General features: G+C 42.2%; 1 protein-coding gene across 10 annotated transcripts in view; it reads right to left on the bottom strand.

Annotated features, from left to right (window-relative positions):
• Positions 1-4,125: 4,125 nt before the first annotated feature.
• Positions 4,126-13,810, bottom strand: part of tcf4 (transcription factor 4) — a 224,209-nt gene continuing 214,524 nt past the window's right edge. For 7 of the 10 annotated variants that reach the window (XM_023960868.1, XM_020707915.2, XM_020707913.2 and 4 more), the window contains 3 exons: positions 11,654-11,883; positions 10,453-10,600; positions 4,126-8,471 (listed from right to left, as the gene is read on the bottom strand). In XM_023960868.1, coding sequence (XP_023816636.1) covers positions 8,423-8,471; positions 10,453-10,600; positions 11,654-11,883 — 427 coding nt within the window. In that variant the 3' untranslated portion in view covers positions 4,126-8,422. Of the gene's footprint in view, positions 8,472-10,419; positions 10,601-11,653; positions 11,884-13,810 lie in introns of all 10 variants that reach the window. The other 3 variants (XM_023960869.1, XM_023960870.1, XR_002874300.1) reach the window with 2 other exon arrangements.

Raw genomic sequence — 13,810 nt, 5'->3', positions numbered from 1 at the left:
TTTTTAGTTTTTATTTTCCAATCAAACCATGAATAATTATCCTGGGTTTAAAATACGTTTATCTATAAATAGATATATTAACCTTTTATTTGTCTTCTTTAGTATTTTTTTGTTTTGTTTTAATTGCTTGAATTATAGGAATTCAAATAAAGAAAGCCACATCAAAGCAAACTTCCATCATAAATGTATTTTCCTCTAACGTTAGGGTGCTTGACAGGGATTGGCAGAAGCTTGAAGAACAGTTCTGGATCCAGGTCCACTCAGAAAGAATTTATTTAACCCTTGTGCTATCTTAGATGACCCCCCCCCCCCCCCCCTTCCATTGACGTGTTCTCCCCACCATGACAAAGGTGGATGAAGGTGGAAAGATTTCATGTAATCCATGGACACCAGTGAAGATCACAAATCATTGAAGAAAAAAGGTTCAGAACACTGTCTAGTGGGTCTAGATGACCCAACTCCCAACGTTAAAGTGCCTAGGATAGCACAAGGGTTAAGCGCCTTCTTGCCGCATGTCCACCTCCTAAAAAACAAGCCCACACCATAATACACCCCCCTCAGGAACCTCAAACGTGGCCTGGAGCAGTCAGACGTCTTCTCCTGGCGACAACCAGACTTGTTCATCAGATTATCGATGAAGAAACATGGTGGAAACAGTCTGCTGTGACACGTATCTCCGTGCTGCTGTTAGTGGTCCTGGACCTGTGAGGCGCTGAAGGATATAGTCCTGCTAATGAACACGACTATGATGGTTGAAGGGAGTGTTGTTGAAATTTTAAGGCTCCTTTGCTTATCTTTGGTAAAATAAAATCATCAGAGCAGTCTAGCAAATCAAACAGCAGATACTCTTTTTGTTTTTTTTCAATGTTAGGGTCATAAAACTGCATCTGAACAGAGCTTATAATACCTGCCTGAAGGAGCAGAAACCCCAAAATGGAAGTCGTTTGGTTTTTATGCCCACCCCCACGTTTGGAAAAACATTGAATTTCAATCCTCACAAGCCAACTGCCAGGCACGGCAGTGGAGGAATGATGACTTGGGCATTTCTTTTATTGTAGCCATGAGACATAACTCATAAAAAACTATAGATCACAGAACAACGTAAAAAAGATAATGAAAATGGTAAAAACTGGACTAAATCAAACTGTTTTCTAGGGAGACTTTAGGCCTTCAACATCTGCTGGACCAAGCGGAGGACGTTTGATGAGTCTGCCTGCTGTTGGATGAGGATGTTGACAATGACGGAACCGTCTGAGAAGCTGGTGATGCTGTCAAACGTATCCGTTACCTTCTGTGACATGCTGCACAGGCACTTTCAACGAGACTCATGTCACTGTGAGTGTGGGTGGGTCTTTGTCTGTGTGGTGTTCTGCGACGGACTGGGATTGGCTCCAGCAACCCCGTGACCCTGCACAGGGACCAGACGGTACTGAGAATGGACGTATGGATCAGAACGGATACCATACACCCCAGAAAAGCATTCATACTTCAGACCTCCTCTAAAGATCCAAAAATACATGCATCTCACAACAACAACAGTATGTTCCCACAATGTAACACAACCTGCTGCTTTCTCTGGGGACTGAGATGTGCCCACATTAGGCCTTAATGTAAAGAAGTTCACATTCAAATGTTCCGATTTTACTTTGACCCCTTATGTGTTCTGCTTTTCTTTTTCTACGGTCAGGACCTGGACAGAAACAAATGTGTCCTAATTCCAGTACATGTGATAATATTTCTCTGAATATTAAGTTTCTTGAGAAGTAACTCCAATAAAAATATCCAATAGAGAAGGACAAGATGACAAAAAAACGGCTGGTAGAAACAAAAACAAAAAAAGTTTTTGACTTCCTGGTGTCATCTTTTACATTGTTTGGAGAAATAAAACATCTGTGTTTATTTTCACGTTTCTGAGGTTTTCAAGTTGGAAATTCTTAAAAAGCTGTTTAAGGAGCCAACATTTGTTTCTCTTTACTAGGATCTCAAGCATATTGATATTAAATCAAAATGGGCTAAATCTAAGCTGAGGAAAGTTTAAATAAGTTAAAAAGTTTTAGCAAGTATATGCTGAAGGTAATTTGTTTGGTGGAAATTCAAAATAACCCTTGTGCTATCTTAGATGACCCCCCCCTTCCATTGACATGTTCTCCCTACCATGACAAAGGTGGATAAAGGTGGAAAGATTTCATGTAATCCATGGACACCAGTGAAGATCACAAATCATTGAAGAAAAAAGGTTCAGAGCACTGTCTAGTGGGTCTAGATGACCCACTCCCAATGGTAAAGTGCCTAGGATAGCACAAGAGTTACAGCTACGTCCCCACCAGCCTCAGCAGCTTGTTTTCAAGCCCCCACTTTCATTGTAGAGCCGATGGAATGCGTGTTCCAGCCTTCCGCTGGAAAACTGTGGCGTTCACACGTGGGCAAGCAGGTTTCTGACGCCGTTTTCAGGCTCTGCGTACCAAAGGCGTGAAACGTTGAAAGTTACACCAGGTGGAACTTTGACCAATCAGGGAGCGGACTTTGGTAGGAACGTATGGATGGCGTCCCTTTTAAGTCACGAAAAGGGCCAACCGTTTGAACATTGATCATGAAGGAGAAATGAATGATTGATGCGGTTTGAGCCCGGCAGGAATTTTCTGAGTCTTTCATCAGAATAGAGTTGGACAAGAAAACTGGAGAAGGTTCACCATATTTGCATCACTTCAATATTTCACACCAAAACACCAACTGTAGGTGGTGGACATGAGCTAGTAAAGAGTAGAGAAAGTAAAGGAAGAAGAAGCCCCTCCCTGCTTGTCCACTGTGAACACCTTGGTCTGAATATGAACTCAAGAAGTCATGTTTCGTGTGTTCTTAAACGCATTTCCTGTGTGAATAAAGCTCAAGAATCCCGGGCTATCGTTCATGAATGATGGAGCATAAGATCGGAGCGCTGTAGTGTGGATTTACTGGTCAGTCTACGTTCCTACCCTCACCTATAGCGGCTCATAAGAAGCAAACTGAATCTAGTTTCTCCTGCAGGACAGGATCTAAGCTGCTGCCTCACCACAACCTTCTCTTTCAGATGATTCCCTGACACCTTCATGAAGAGGTATTCCAAGAATCTTCCACTGGGATAAATCTCCAGGGAAGAACCAGGATACACTGAAGGGAATCTGTCTGTCAGCTGGTCTGGGAGCTCCTCGGCGTTCCCTGGCAGAACTACAGGATGTCTTTGTGGAGAGGGAGGAGCCTCCTCTGCTTGGACTGCTGCCGCTGTGACTCACCTGTACCTGTAAGGGGGCTGACCCGTACACGGGCTGCGGGTTTAGAGAGGAGGGGCTGCCTCTTACGGAGAGCCCAGGTGTGTTTTGGAGTTTCCTTGATGCTCGTACGGCCTCCAAAACAGATGTGACGACAACGATGGTTGTCATACGTGTGGCAATTGGATGGTGTATATTGGAATATGGTGAAGCGTTGGTGAGGCGGATGGCAGTTATGACATATGGGTGATGCTGTGGTACGGTGTCTTTAGTCAAAGAGCTGCAAGGCCCGGCTCCAGCAGGAGCACATACTTCAGTGAAATAGCATACAGGAGCCCCTTGTACTGATTTAGTGATGTTTGATAAAAAGTGAAACATCGGTATGATCCGTCTGTATCTACTTCATACTAGCTTTACCATTGCATGTTGTGTTTTTACTCAAAGGGCTCACCAACTGTTTCCTGCAGCCCACCTGCACAGGTTTGCCCTTTTTCACCTGCAGAGAGCCGGTGTCCACCTGTGAGACTTTCATAAGTGGGGAACACAGATGGATGATTGGAATGAAAATGGAAACATGAATTTAGCTTTGAACTGTTACAGAATAGGACAAAACTGCTAAATAAAAGATACTCAAATGATGCAGTGATTTTTCCAAATCTGGATTATTTTAGTTAAGAATGTTACAAGAGTTCTTGAAGTCTCTGCTCTGAAGATGTTGATAAAATTCCAGATAATAAATGCTATGCTAGAGAATTATGGCAAAGAATGTGACGTCATCTGGTAGGTTTGGAGTTTAAACCCGTGAAGTTACTCATGAATCTCAGAAAAGCTGTGCTGTTGATTTAAATGTGGATAGAAGAGTCAAAGACGAGGACAGGAGTGGCCATTTTGAATTCAACTCATTATTGCAGTTAAACTTGTACAGAGTAACAGATTACAAAGCTCATGGCACAGTCACTGAAAAAGAGAAATGAGGCGTGTATGTACAACAGGTAGGAAAAAGAAAAAATCATCAACATTTTGGCTAATAGAAACACCGCGGGTAACATAAAAACGAGGATACTGTTATTCGGGAGATGACTTGATTATACAACAAAGAAAACATGAAATGAAACATTGCAAAAAAAACAAACTTCAAAAATACATTTGAGCACTTTGATTGACAGAGTCAGTCCTAGTGTTTGACCTAGGTCCGCGTCAGAGCAGCTCTTCCTTTTGACAAAAAGCTGGTTTTGAATGGCAAACACTCTGAAAGGACTGAAACTGCACAAAACATGATGTGATCTCTTTTTGGGGAAATAGCTGAAGAGATTGTTTGCAGACGACCTTCTCCTTGTTATCAGCCACGCTCCAATCTTTTCCAAAACGTTGGTGTCGACTGAGGCGCTGAGGGTCATCAACCCTTACCCCACACTACAGGAAATAAAAGCATGGAAGTCACAGCTGACTCTCCGCCACCAGGGGCCGCCAGGACAGATTCATTTCTTTGGGTACCAAAGTTACTTTTGTTACATCCTCTGACTAAAAAATCCAAAAGACTTTTATAAATGGTAACGTTTTAATATTGCAAAAAAATCAATGACCCCTTACTTGAATGTTGTTGTTTTTTTCTGGTGAAAATTGATAAAAATCGCTCTGGTGGCGCAAAAACACGGCTGATCTGGCACAAGCGATGCTTGCCTTGACTCACACTTTAGATGGTCGGCAACCAGAAGCACTAACACTACTGAGCGCCACTGATCCAAACCAAAGATTGGGACGCGCCTTCTGTACCGGGACAGATACGGCCTCACCAACAAATGTAACATGTTCTTCATCATCATCACCGTGTCTCACTGACAGATCTTCACCCCACGGAAAATGCATGAGGACTATTTACACAGCAAAAAACATCCAACTGACCTGGTAATGCTATGAGGCGTGTAGAAGGGAAAGGAACGCGTTTGTCGTCGATTGAACAGCTCCACTGAACCCTCCAGAAAACAGCTCAAACACACAGAAACGTGGAAAAACAAAGCAAAACGTTTCAGAATTCTTGACCTCACTACAGTTTCAATGTGACATTTTTTAAACACATACTGAACTTTACTTTTTCATCTTTTAACAAAAGAGGGAAAAAAAACAACGTACAACGTATTTCTAAAACACAAAACAGTCTACATGTAAAAATATAACTTTTACGTACACAATTTCAAAATAATGGTAAAGTTTGCCATTTTGTTGCATACAATTTACAAATGTCTGTGTGTTGTTGCCTGGAATCGAGCGCAGTCGATTGGAGCTGATCCGGTCCCGTTGTGTCCCGTGCAGGGTGTTGTCATGGCAACAATTCAATAAAGTCCTTTAACTTCTAACACTGAGGGGCCGCACTGACTTCTGCCAGCTCAGTCTTTGACAAAACCAGTCCCCCCCCCCAAAAAAAAACACTTCTCTGCAACTGATAAGAACAATAGAAAAGACAGAATCGGCACCCTTGTCATATACTGTATATATTTTTGTACATTTATATATAGACTGATTTATTCAAATAAATTCTTTTCCAGTTTCTGTGCCTTCCTGTCGAATGGTTGGGATTTAGACCGTCGGGTAGAGTGTCTTCTTTCTCTCTTTTTCAGTTATTGACGTTTTTTTGTTTTTGTTTTCTTTCTTCCTTTTTTTTTCTTCATTTTTTCTGAATTAGACATGTAAACCAGAACAGACGAAAAAAGTAATAAGAGAAAAGAGTCTTCGTGAAAAAAAAGAGAGAGCAAGAGAGAGGAAAATAAACCTGCTTTACAACGAACGACCACACACAGTACTGAAGACTACATTGGCTTACGAACCAGCCCATCAAATATCCATAAAAAGCTGATAAGCTATAATACAAGAAGAGACCATGGAAAAAGGAGGGGGGAGCGGAGCGGGAAAGTCTGGTCAGGGTTGTGGAGGACCATGGGGGGGGGTCTATTCTTGCTAAATCAAGCGTCTGTTCTGTTGGCTCCAAGCCAGAGCACACTGTCTACTTACATATAAGCATACAGTACATTAAATACAGTTTATTTTTTTATCCAAAAAATACTTTTTTTTCCTTTTGAACTTTTTTTAAATTCCCAGGTCTGGTAAAAAACCCGACTGCATAGAACCTAGCGACTAAGAACTGGTTTCCCTAAGCTTGCATCCTATTAAAAGACCAGGTTAATGTCCTTCTCTGGCAACTCCAATGATATGAACTCTAAAAAGGCACTTTGGTACAAGTGTGAATGTTCAAATTGCATCTGTGGGGCGTGTGGGCGGAGCGGAGGGCTGGAGTGGGGGTCTGGTTCAGGGCTCATAAGGCTTATGTCTGTAGAGCACAGAGATGGGGGGGTAAACTGAGATAAGAGGGGCTTCCAGGCTGAAACGACTCTGTGATGATGATGACGCTGATGGGAAACTGCACACTAACGCCATCATCTGATGGGGTCACAACGTGGGAGCAGCACCAGACCCAAACCCACAAACCCAACCCTCAGAAGAGGGTTCAAATCCCACTGGGTTCAGGAAAGTCCTGCTGATACTGTGCCGACCGTCAGTCAAACTGTGGGGAACTTGGTAAAACCAGAAAAACTAGAACCCCTAACGTCCTCAATCACTTCCAAACCATAGAAGCATCAGAACCAAGGGAGCTGCCTTCAAGGTGCAGAGGGAAACACGACGCTCCTCTGCCACACTTTGTGCTAAAGCTCTCTCTCTCAGCTCCTGATGAGATGTTTGCCAGGGCCAGTTCAGCCCGATGATGGCCTCCCCCGAACAGAACTCTCCCCAGGTTTGGAAGAGTCTTGATGTCAGACTTAAACCTTGGTAAACTTTTAAAAAGAGAGCTGAAGGACGAGCACGTGGCCTGCTTTCCCCATACCTCCACACCCCCCTCACCCCGGGGACTGTTGCCCCTCGAACATCAGCTTCCAGCAGACCTTCCAGAGTCCCTAGTCTTTGCCTGGACCTCCTTCAGAGCAGCTGTCCTCCTGCACAACAGAGGTGCTGGACTCAAACAGTGCCATTCTGAAATCAGGATGACTCTGATGGTGCACGCTCTGCTCTGCTGATCTGTTTTTCTGCTGCAGGGACACCTTCAGCTGAGTCTGATGGAGCTTCTACAACAGCATCCCTCGAAGGTTGACGGGTTTTTGATTTAAGGTCGGCTTTCTGAGCCCGCTCTTCCTCTGAGTGGATTCAGAGGCCCTCTGGACGCAAACATGTTCAAATGTTTCTCTGTCTTTTACTAGTCTGTACAGGTCTGCAAAAGGTCGCAAAAACAAATCAAACATGAGATCTCCAGACGGCTTTTACACTGTTGATGAAAAAGCCTTTTCAAAGGGAATGTGTCAGACGAAGAGAGCAGGTCCTCCCTCTCCTTCAGCCCTGCCTCTGTCTATGATAGTCAAGCATTTGTGGAGGTTGTGGCAGATTTTGCTCCCTAAACTCTTCCTCTTTGTAGCGGTTTGTAATTGAGAGTGTCTAAAGGAGTGTCTGAGTGTGCGGCCTTCCTGTTGCTCTTCTCCCTGTGTGCATCAATCTGACTTTGCATCCAAGAAGAGATCAGGCACAGCTTCGTCCACAGTGTGGCGTCAGATTGCCGTTCAGGGGCTGCGGTCCACAGCTGCGCAGTGTTGCTTCAAGAAGAATCTCTTTAAACACTTTATGATATGTTTTGTTCCACTGTTAACATCCCTCCCCAACCCTGCTCACAGTCTGTCATTTTCTTTTTATGTATATCTAAACATATATATATTTATATATATGTATAGATATATACAGTATATATATCTATATATATATAGATATATATATATATGGAACGCGGCCTTTTGTTCTGTAGAACTGGGAATGCTGATTGAACACGTACAACAAGGAGTTTTTTTGTCTGTTTTCTGTCACTTTGCGTCAGAATGTTCCGCTCTGCCGGCGCCGCGTCCCGACTGGAAGCCTCCGTGAAGAAAGAAGCCTCGGGGTTCGCTTCAGCCGGAGGTGCAGAGCGACGGATGCAGTTCGTTTTCTCTACAGACCCAAGAGGAGATGACGAAAAGCAGGATCAAAGAACGGATGAGTGGAGGAATCGCGGCTAACGGATTGGTCGGGCCGAAACTCCAGAGACAAGGATCGGTCGGGCGTAAGCAACAGCGGGTTTGATCGATTGCCAGGTGGTCACAGAAACTCCGTCAGAGGAAGTGGTCGCTCATCATTTTGATAAACTCTGGCACCTTGGACCTGCAGAGGACAGAAATGATTATCAAAACAAGGATTCAGAAGGAAACGAAGCGTTTCAGAGTCACTGCTTCATTTGAGAAAGAAAAATGGCAAAAGGCATTTTTATACAGAACTTTACTACCTTAGAAGTGGCTTACAGTCACAGTCCCATTCACTCACACTCACACACTCTGCTGCTGAACACAGGTGCCAACCTATAACCACTAGGGGCAATGTGGGGTAGAAGTTAAAGAGCCTCTCAGGTCCTAACCAGCTCCCAAAGGCTGTTAAGTCTAAACACTTCTGCCTTTTCAGGATTTAGGAAGCTACTGAGCAACACTGAAAAAGTCGGCTCTGTGTCTGACTGTCGACCTTGAAGAGGTCTCGCCTCGTCTGGTTTGATTTTCTAACTAAATCCAAACAAGACATTTAAAAATGGAAGGTGTCTGAGACAGCCCAGTCTTTCCAACGAGTCCAACCTGAGACAGGAAGGACTGTCTCAGCTCAGCTGCTGCAGGAAGTTAGAAGGAGACCATTTTCTCTGAGATGCTTTAGTTTGAGATGTTTTGGCCGCAATGCAGAGACCAACTGTTAAGCATGGTGGAGTAGGAATCATGATTGGGAACACATAAGTCTAAGCTCCTCTGATTATCAGACGTTTCCATCAAATAGTGCATCAGTGCCACAGCTGAAGTTCAACTCAAACTGGGCTGCGTAACCGGACGGCGATCCAAAGCTGGTCTGGGGTCCGGAATGAGAGTTCAGGCCGCAGGACCACCGCGGAAATGTGGTGAAGAGAAGCCCCTCCCCTGCCCCCTTCGTTCTCCTGTCAGGACGGAGCTGAAAGAAAGTAGAAGCTAAGCACGCATGACGGACTCAGGGTCGATTCCGTCCCACGACTTCAAGGGGGAGCTAAGGATTATGGGGCATCATTTTGAAAATGCTTTATCACTGTTGTCAGTATGAAGTCATTTCCATGTAGGCTTTGGTTCACGAGCAACTGTGTGCGTGTGCACATGTGTTCTTTTGAAAGTCAGGTGGAAATCGGGGCATTTTTTATAACTTAAGGGACTTCTTTAAAGGACTAAAGATAAGGGAAGATAAACAGAAATGCACTAATAACATTTTTTAACACTTTTTCTTTTTTCAGAAGGTAAAAAGATGCCTGAGAAGCTGAAGATGCTCCCATGAAGCAGGCGCACTTCATCTCCTGCACTCTGTGGTTTAACAGCAGATTCTTATCACAGACCTTTGACAGACGAAGATAAGCTGCACATTAGAGCCACTCCACATGCAAACACACACACACACACACAACAGGAAGGACACGGGAAGCCGTTAAAATCACTCTTATGGCCAATCTGTTGTTAAAATGTACCCAGACCAGACAAACTCTGCTGTCACCAGGAGCTCTGCCGGGTCTGACAGACACAAACTGATGCAACCATCAGCGTTCCTCTAATTTGACCTGCATCCCATTTTCACATTGTTGCTGTCTGTGTTCAGCCCTGCACAACAATCACAGTGTGAAAATGAAGATGCAGCTGCGAAAAACCTCCTTCAGCCGCATCTTTCCTTATAATTAGACAAATAAACAAACAAACTAAAAAGTAAAAGTATGTTTACAATTACAGGCTTTTTCGATTGAAGCATTTTCAGACCCGTGTAGACTTTTTGGGATCATTTTTGGATCCACGTTGTCTGGAAAAAGGTCGATCCAGCTGTCAGGTGGTTCAGTCACCGTATCACTTGACTCGGTTAAAAGTAAAGCGACAAAAGGCTCCGACTCAACCTTTTCTTTAACGAAGCTTAAGCTTCACGGAGCCTGAACATGTTGGAAGTTTTGTTTGTTTGTTTGTTGAAATCTGTTTGTTTTCTCATTGTGGCCTCTCTGGCCTTTCTTTAGAACGACTTAATCTTTGGTTTAAAGGTACAACAGCAGATTAGTGGATAAGAGAAATCTTCTGACCATTCAGGGGGAGGAGATGTTGCTGCATTTTACATTTGTCCCAGGGGATTTGGTCCGTCTCCCATGGCAGCGGCGGCATGGTGTGCGGCGGCCAATGAGAGGGGAGTCCCGTCTGAAGCGACGGTGACCTTCTCTTCTTCGCGCCGCTTCAGGCAGGCCGCTTTGGGGTTCAGGTTTCGCTCTGAAGAGAGAGGAAGAAGAAGAGGGAAATCATTTCTGAAATCATGTCTGAAAGTCTGCAGAGCAAAACTTCAAGATAATCAACAGGTGCTCCTGCTGCCCCCTACTGGAGCTCCTGCAACAGTACAAGCCAGAGACAGCCAGGTGGGGATATGCCGAGAAGGGAGAAGACAAAATCTACAGGAGGGATAACTTGGGAGTGGGACACGGAGCCTTTACAGGAGGCATATTTAATGGGTATGGGTTCAAAAAATTGATTTGATTTAAGCAATCAAAACAAAAAAACAGTAGAAAAGAAGACAAACAAAAGAGATCTCTACATAGATGTATCAAACTTGAAATGTTTAGTCATTTTTGACTGGAAAATAAAAAATGACAGTAAAAGACACATATCCACATCCATGCAAAGACTCAATGAAACAAAGTTGTTCAATAAAAGCAACATTACAGTTATTTTTCTATAGAAAAACCATTATAACACTGAGAACTCAACCCAGGCTCAGATCATCTTTCATGGCAAAATAATTGATCGTATTTTGTTGTTACATAAATCTGGACTCATTGTGTATTTATTTTTAACACATAAACATGTGACGATTTTGTCGTCTCAAAAAATTCAGAAATTAACAGTAATTTTGGTTAAAAAAAGGGGTTTTAATCTATTTCTGTTCCATGTGAAGAAATGAAAAGTATCCCATTTCCATAAAAAAAGTTGCCTTTAAATGTTTCCTTTGCATTTAATATTATACAGACTCAAAGAATGCAGGCTGAATGGTTGGCCCTCACACATCACACCTCACCAAAACTGGTCCTCGATGCCAAAAACCTTGGACTGATGCTTCCTCATGAATCCACAAAACCTCAGCGTCTGCAGCTCTCCTCTTGTAAATGTGCTGTTTTAATATTCCTGTTTTTTTTTGGTTTTTCTGACTGACTTGTGTTGCTGTCAGCTGATTGGTTTGTGTTTTCGTTCCTGCAGCACAGACGCGCGCAGAAAGAAGCAGCCGGTCTCTGGGGTGCATCTTCTACTCATGCAGGCCTTATCTTCACAAACCTCGAACTTGCTGCTCCAGACTGAGGATGACGGCCACGGCTTGATGCAGGATCAGTAACTTGGTCTGAGGTTTGTCGCTCTTCAGGTGCAGCTGGACCATCCTGCCCAGCTCCTTGAACGCCTCGTTGATGTCACGGACGCGCAGGCGCTCGCGCGCGTTGTTCGCCATCCTCCGCTCCCTCTCCCTCTCCATCTTCTGCTCTGGACTCAAGTCCTCGTCATCGTTGTTGCTACACAGTCAAAAAAGAAGAAAAATGGAGGGTTGGGGGGCGTAGAGAGGAGAACAAGAGGAGGAGGAGGACTTGAGGATGAAGACGCTAGCTGTGTGGTGCAAATCCAGGGTTTGGACAGAGACACCTGAGATCTGAGCTCAGAAAGTCTGTTTAGCTTGATTCTGACTGCAGCAAGTGTGCAAGAAATTGTTTTGGATTTGAACTTTTCTTCCTCCTAAGGTCGCACAACCTCAGTGCACACAACCACATGACATCTGTGTGTGTTAGTGTGCATGTGTGTGGACACTCCTATTCACACAGCAACACTAATTAGATCCGTTCCCCTTTCAGCAGTGGGATCAGCTGGTTTTCTCACTTTCACATTAGTCCCAATAAGTCATCAGATTCTAATTGTGTTTTTGTGTTTCCACAACATGAGATGGCGAATCAACAGAAGAACGTTTGAGAACTCGCCGGTTATCAGAGAACAGCATTCATGTCAACAACTGTTCTCATTTATCACATGGTGAATCTACAAATGCATTTAGATTTCGAAAATTACAAAATTGTGGATATTGTGCATGTGAATGATGGAAATCTTGTTTTGTGCTTAAGGAACGCTATTAATTGAGAGCTATTTTTATATTTGAACAAGAACTATTGTGAAGTGTTCTTCTAGTTTTGGAACAAAGCTTTAGAATTGTTTGGATAAAGATATTTTATTAGTTAAGATCTAGATTCCATTTTATTATAAAAATATTATATAATTTTAATTTAATATAAAATACATTTGTTATTACTGTCAAAAGAATTAGGTAACTGTTAAAATCTTAAATAAATAGTCAATACTAATAAAAAAAATAAATATGGTATCAGTAAACATGAACGGTGTACAACTACGTCTATACCTACATCTAAGTCTATGTCTGTTTCTATGTCCATGTCTATATCTATGTCTATATCTAACTCCATGTCGATATATCTATGTCTATATCTTTATGTCTATATCTATATCAAAGTCCATGTCTATATCTACGTCTATATTTTTCTCTATATCTATATCTACAGGACAGACCAAAATTTTGGACACACCTTCTCATTCAAACAAATGGGAAAGTGTGTCCAAACATTTGGTCTGTCCTATATCTATATCTATGTCTATATCTATGTCTATATCTATGTCTACATCTATATCTATGTCTATTTCTACGTCTATATTTATATCTATATCTACGTTTATATCTATGTCTATTTCTACGTCTATATTTATATCTATGTCTATATCTATATCTACGTCTATGTCTATATCTACGTCTATATTTTTCTCTATATCTATATCTACAGGACAGACCAAAAGTTTGGACACACCTTCTCATTCAAACAAATGGGAAAGTGTGTCCAAACATTTGGTCTGTCCTATATCTATATCTATGTCTATATCTATGTCTATATCTATGTCTACGTCTATATCTATGTCTATTTCTACGTCTATATTTATATCTATGTCTATGTTTATATCTATGTCTATATCTGTGTCTATGTCTATATCTATGTCTATGTCTATTTCTACGTCTATATTTATATCTATGTGTAAATCTACGTCTATATCTATATCTATGTCTATATCTGCGTCTATGTCTATATATATGTCTATATCTACGTTTATATCTATGTCTATTTCTACGTCTATATTTATATCTATGTCTATATCTATGTCTATATCTGCGTCTATGTCTATATCTATGTCTATATCTACGTTTATATCTATGTCTATATCTACGTCTATATCTACGTCTATATCTATGTCTATATCTATGTCTATGTCTATATATGTGTCTGAACTGTATCCCTGTTTTTTCTTGGATGAGCCTCGATAAGCTTCATTCCAGTCCTTTTTCTTTAATTGTAAAAATGTCAAGTTTTAAAGGACCAAACAAACTTCAAC

Source organism: Oryzias latipes, chromosome 12 (genome assembly GCF_002234675.1).
Source record: "Oryzias latipes chromosome 12, ASM223467v1".
Taxonomy (NCBI): Eukaryota; Metazoa; Chordata; class Actinopteri; order Beloniformes; family Adrianichthyidae; genus Oryzias; species Oryzias latipes.
This window is presented reverse-complemented; position numbering and strand designations above follow the sequence as displayed.